The sequence below is a fragment of the Camarhynchus parvulus genome, chromosome 21, assembly GCF_901933205.1.
Source record: "Camarhynchus parvulus chromosome 21, STF_HiC, whole genome shotgun sequence".
Taxonomy (NCBI): domain Eukaryota; kingdom Metazoa; phylum Chordata; class Aves; order Passeriformes; family Thraupidae; genus Camarhynchus; species Camarhynchus parvulus.
This window is the reverse complement of record NC_044591.1, coordinates 5,183,965-5,189,964: the sequence shown is the minus strand read 5'-3', so window position 1 is coordinate 5,189,964 and position 6,000 is coordinate 5,183,965. Positions and strand designations below refer to the sequence as shown.

Genomic DNA, 6,000 nt, shown 5'->3' with positions numbered 1-6,000 from the left:
GCGGAGGGTTAGGAGCGGAGAGGGCTGATTTTTCTTAAAGGGGCAGATCAGGGAAGGCTGTGATGGTGCCGGCAGAGAGGAGGGGGCAGAGATAAGTGGTCTGAGAAGAGGATAGGACAGAAAAAAAAAAAAAAGAAGAAAAAAAAAAAAACCAAACCAGCCCGATGATGATGAATACATTGGAAAGTTTTTTTGGCCCTGGTGAGGGTGTCAGATTGAATGCTCTGTGCGCATGTGCGAAGGTGTCCAAACTGACAATGCTGGGGAGATGAAGATAGTGTGTAGCTGCTTCTGGGCTCAAGGAGGAGGAGAGGAATCCACACGGCGACACGATGAGATCCAAGGCGAGGGCGAGAAAACTGCCCAAAAGTAGGTCCTTTCTCTCCCTTCTTCCGCGTACCGGCGGCGGGGCCGGGGGCACGGAGCCGGGCCGGGGGCTGCGCGGGCTGAGCCCCTCTCGCCCTCCCTCTCTCCCTCCCCGCGGCGGCCGCAGCCCCGCGCACCGCCCGCCCGCCCCTGGGCGCGGATCCCCCGCGCTTCCCCGCGCCCCGCTCCGCGCTGCCCCGCGCCGCTCCGCGCTACAGCAGCGGCCGCGGCGGGCGGGCGGTGCGCGGGGCCGGGGGAGAAAAGCGAAAGTTAGAGCTGGAAGTTGACGAAAGGGGATAGCGAGCAACTTTTTTTTTATTGAGTCGTTCCAAGTCTTGTGAAATAATATTCCCGGCTCCTGAAATAGTGGGCGCTAGAGGTCTGCGTTTGGCATCTGCCGGCGGGAGCCGAGAGACGGAGCGCTGGAGAGAGAGGGGGGGGACAGAGAGAGAGAGACAGGCGGGGGGAGTGGGAGAAACCCTTCTGGTCTCGGGAACAATTATCGAGGAGAGAGGGAAGGAAGAGAATTTGTAGCAAAAATGGATCCGCTCTCAGTGAGGGGCTTTGGAGTCGCAGGTCCAGAGGGAAGATCCTGAAGGCAGCTCGGGTGTCCCAGCTGGGGGTTAAGAAGGTCTGGGGGAGGGGAGTGTGGGGGAGTGTCTTTAATTCTTAATTTTTTAAAATTTACTTGGGGGTGGAATTGCAGCTCGTAAGTCTCGCGCAGCTTTTTTCCCCCTCCGTCTTCCAGCGGACCCTCTCCCCGTTCGTTCTTTCTTTCGAGTGGTTTTTAGACTGGATTTTCCGAGGAGGAAGGAGAGTGTGGCTTTTGTAGGGAAGAGCGGGTCCTCTCTGCCCCTGCTCCCGCAGAGTCCCGCTGCAAAGGCTCGGGATGGTTCCTCGGTGATTCCCTGTTAGGTTCCGGTGGCAGCGCAAGATCTCGGAGCTGGGCAGCCTGTCTGTCCTTTTTTTAATTATTATTCTCATTATTATTATTACTACTACTATTATTTAGTTTCTGTTTCGCTCTGCCTCTGTGCGAAGTATCTGGAGCTGCAGAAGTTCCAGCTCAGTCTGTGCCCCGCTGGAAACTCCGCTCGTAGCTCTCGGAAAAGGCTCGGGCGAGCAGCGGTGCCAGCTCCGGTTCCTCGCGTGGGTTTCCACGGGATCCCCTGCGGGACCTGGGGCCGCTCAGAGCCGGGGTGAGGCGGGAGGATCCCCCCAAGGTGATGGAGAACATCCCCCCCCTTGCAAACCCCTTCGGGGTTCAGCCTCTCCCCGCGGCTGCCGAGGGGTCACGGGCGCTCCAGCGCTCCCACACGTGGGCTCCGGGCTTGATTTTGTCATTCAAGTTCGTCATTTCGGAGCCTTTCCAGGCCGCCAAGGTCAGCGAGGGCCGGTGCCGCCCCCCGGGATGAGCCGCGCTCGCCCCTTCCCGGGGAGGACACCCCGCTTCCAGGGGGCACCCTTCTCCAAAGCCACAGCGGCTCCCGGGGCCACTTTTCCTCACAAAGTCGCTTTGTCGCCGCGTTTGTCGCCGGCCCCGAGCTCCGGCCGCCGTTGCTGTTTTGCGGCTCCAGGCCCCGCGGTTCACCTTGGGGTCGCGACATTTTCCATCGCGATCCAGGAAGGTCCCCCTTGTCCCCAGAGCGTGTCCGTGTGTCCCCCGAACATCTCCCTCGGCTCTGCGGGCACCAGCGCTGCTCAGGGCGGGATGGGTGACCCTGTACGTGGTCAACATTGTCACCCCATCGCTGGGGCGTTATACGGGAAGTTCATTGAATTAATCCAGGGATTTTATTTTACTTTAATTTATTTTTTTCAATAAACACTCGTTTTAAGCGTCCCCGTTCAAATCATAACTTTTTAAAAAGTCGTCACTTATTGTTTTAGGTTGTTAAAGTGAGGAATGATTTTCAGAGCTCTCTTGGCTGGAAAAGCGAAGTTCAATGGTTAAACAAGGCGGAATATTTCACTTTTACTTTTATTTTCTTTCTTATTTTTTGTTTCCTCGCCTCTCCTTCTTTTTCTTTTTACTTCTTGCAAAGGCCCCGGGTATTTTTGCAGATGTGCCCCGGCGGGTTCAGTGCGGGTTTTTACAGATGTGTCCCTGGTGGGCGCGATGCGGATCCGGGGCGGCTGGGACCCTCCACGCTCCCTCCGTGAGCTCTCAGCGAGCTCCTGCAGTTAAGAGCTAAAAGATTTTCGGTGCCTGGATATCTCAAGAGCTCGGGGAAGGGCTGGGAGCTCCGCGGCCGGGAGCGAGCCCTTCCCGGCGGCCGGAGCCGCGGCCGCGAACGCGCCTGGAAGCGCCTGCTCGGAGGCTGAGCCCTGATTAAAATCAGGTGTTTAATACAATACAAGGCCCAACGGTTTATGGGGTTTCAGGCGAGGATTTTTTAGGGATCACAGTTCAAAACAGTAGTCCAGAGCTAAGGTTTCAATATCCCAGGAGTATTTATTTGCCAAACAGATTAAACACGGACACGAGTGTGGGATCTCGCTGTATTTTCCCCGGCGTGGTAGCTACAACTTCTTCCACCGCACGGAACTCCTCAGGTCCCTTCCAAACTCGTTTTCCTGGCTGCTCCAGCCCCGGGAGCGGCCGCGGGTGCTGGGAGAGCCCGCACGGCCCCGGTGCGCGGCCGCCGAGCCGTGCGAGGCAGCGGCACACGGGGCTTTAAAAACACGCTGTGTGCTGCAGAATTTCATTTCATTGGACAATATTTTAAGCAGATGTGAGGCTCCGCTGGGAATTCCACAATATTACCTGCCTGGGAAAAGGGGAGAACGCGTGTGCGCTGGGGTGGGAGAGGAATTCTCGGTGGTTTCAGAGCCACTCACACCGGGAGAGCGGCAGGTACCGGGGGCAGCGGAGCTGAACCGGAGCCGGGAATGGTTCTCGCTCGCTCCTTTAGAACCGGAGCCTTTAGAAACGGCTGTAAATCAAAACACGAGGCTCGCTCAGGGTGCAGGGAGGAGCAGCAGCCCCGGGGGTGCTGGAGCCCAGGTGAGCGCTGCCCCCGCATGCCCCGCAGGGCCGGGCTGTGCCCCGCGGCTCCGTTGGCTCGGCCACCCGCAGCCCCGAAGGGATCAGCGGGACGGGCAGGTTGAAGGCCACGCCGTGTCCCCGGCTCCAAGGGCCTCGTCCTTCTGCGAGAAAATAAAATCTGGGGAGCGGGGAGAAGGCTCTGCAGCAGCCGGGGGTCTCGCTGCTGCCGGCAGGGAGAGGATGCAGAGAGTGACACAGGAGTTGGGCGCTGCACGCTTAAAGCGAATTCGTTTCCTTTCGAAATCCATGAATTTTAGAGTACAGCCACAACACCGAGCCACACAAGGCAGGGCAGGATCGCAGGCTCTTAAATAAGTGCTGGCAAACGGTGGCTGATATTTCTGCAGCGCCGTTCGCTTTTCACTGTTAGGAATAGAGCGAGGCACACTTTGGGGCCGGAGTTTTCAGGCAGCGCTGGTGCATTCTCCGGGCACACTGGATTGGCAGGAAAATGGTTGTGAACCCAACCCTGCCGTGCCCGGCACCGGTTCCTCGCTTTCAGGCTTCGCCTTCGAGGAGAGAGCAGGCTTCCCGTTTACCGATATTTTATTAATTTTATTTTAATTACGGCTGAAGAGACAGCGAAGGGGAAAGGGAGAGGGAGAGGAACGAGGAGAGCTGGAGCCCAAGCGCCACTTCCCGGCGCATGGCTCCGTTTGTGCTCCCACAGACGCTTCCAAAGCTGCCACGCACGGAGGAGGAAAATTTATGGCGCTTTGGGGCGTTGAGATTTTTTCCCATCTCCGAAGCTCTCCCTACCCAGAGCCCTGTCCCTACCCAGAGCCCGGGCACCGGGGAGCGGAGGGAGGCAGCGAGCGGCCCCGCTGTGCCCGGCCCGGTTCCCTGCCCTCGGTGACCGGGATGTCCCCAAAGCTCTCCCGAGCGGCGGCCGCGGGTGCGGAGCCCAGCGCAGGTGCGGAGCCGCCGCCGGGTCCCCACCGTGCCTGGGTCCCCCCCTGTCCTGCCCCGGATCTGTTCAATTAGGCAATTAGGGATGCGGGGAAAGGAAGGGGGGGTTGATCCGCTAATTAAGGTGATGCGTAATTAGCGCTTCAACAAAAATCGCTGAGGATTTGAGATCACTTTACTCTTAATTTATTTTTTTTTCTTTTTCCCCCGAATTCTACAAATATAATGTATCAGTTCCCCCACTCGTCCCGCGTGGGTTATTTGGGGAAAAGCACAGAGGGAACAACTGCAGGGCACGTCCTCTCCTTGGCCTGGGCAGGAATTTGGCAAACGGGGGCACGGAGCTGGGGTTTGGACGAGGGACACTGGCTGCTCTCACCCGCAGGGCAGCTCCGAGGTGCCAAAGGGATCGGGATTGGGGTCCGGCCAGTGCTGCTGGGTGTCCGAGCAGCTCGGATGAGGTGCGTGTGATGCCCATCCACGTGCGCTCACATCACGGGGCACTGGCGGCTCTGCGCAGAAATCTGAGTTTATAAAGTGCGTCAGAGAAAGGCACGTTATCCCAAATCCGCCGAATTCCCCATTTCACGGAATTCCCGTTTCCTGTAAAGTCTCCGTGCCGGTGCAAGACGCGTCTGTCTGTGCAGAGGCGTTTGTCTGTCGGGCTGGCAGCGCACATACAAAGGTCTTAAAACGCGCATTAAAAATCACAGCTACTGTACGGTCACGACCCAGAATGTTCCGTGCAGAAATCGGACTGAATCTGTACTTTATGTTTAGTTTTTTAACTCGACCACCTAAACCTGCTTTATTTTTAGGCTTTGCGCTGGGACTGCTGTGTGAGTTCAGGCATGGCAGAGGAGGTCTTTAATGAGCTGGGGGGATAAAAATAAACCCAACATTTTCCTGAGGGCTGCTATTAAAAATACCTGGGGAAGACACTGATGTCAGGAAAGCACAGAACTGCCCTTTTGGCCGATTTTAGCCACACATTAGCGGGGTCAGAGAGCCCCGAGGGCAGCAGGGTTGGGAAGAGCCGGCCGGGATGGAGCGCAGCGCACCTGAAGCGCGCACGATCCCCGCTCCTTTCCAGGCAAAAAGCGAGGCAGGAGCTTGGATTTCACCCCACGGCAGCGCTGTAATTCATCGCTACCACTCGCCTCTGTGATATCCCGGCTCCTCGGGCGGCTGGGAGCGTTCCACGAGCGGGGAATTCTGCCGGGATTCTCCGGCCCCGCTGCGCTGGGTTCCACCTGCCCGCCGGGCTGCGGGCTCCGGTCCCTGGAGGGGATGGCACGGGAATCTCCTGTGCCGGTGGGAATGGCACGAGAATCTCCTGTGCCGATGGGAATGGCACAGGAATCTCCTGTGCCGCAGGGAAATCGCCTCCCCAGGCACGGCTGAGCTCCTTCGTGTCTGCAAAGCAGCCGGAGATTCTCGCAAGGAAAGGCCCTGTTGAGTGAGAAGTGTTATTATTGTGATTATGGCTATGATTATTACGGCTTACGTGGTTTAGAAAAAGCTCGGTGCTGTTTAATACGGTGCTTTAAAGACAAAGGCCTGAGAAGTTTGCAAACATGAAGGAGGTGAGGCTCAGGAGCCACCTGGATGGTGGGGAATGAGTTGTGATCCTCCGGCAGGGCTGGGGAAAGGAGGAGGTGAGTGCAGCGACTTGT

The 6,000-nt window shown here is 57.6% G+C and overlaps 1 protein-coding gene across 4 annotated transcripts in view; it reads left to right on the top strand.

Moving 5' to 3' along the window:
- The first annotated feature begins 205 nt into the window (after positions 1–205).
- Positions 206–6,000, top strand: part of PRDM16 (PR/SET domain 16) — a 303,917-nt gene continuing 298,122 nt past the window's right edge. For all 4 annotated transcript variants that reach the window (XM_030963621.1, XM_030963618.1, XM_030963617.1 and 1 more), the window contains exon 1: positions 206–369. Coding sequence is in view for 3 of the 4 variants with exons in the window: in XM_030963618.1 (XP_030819478.1) it covers positions 333–369 (37 nt within the window). In the remaining variant the exon portion in view is untranslated. The remainder of the gene's footprint in view (positions 370–6,000) is intronic.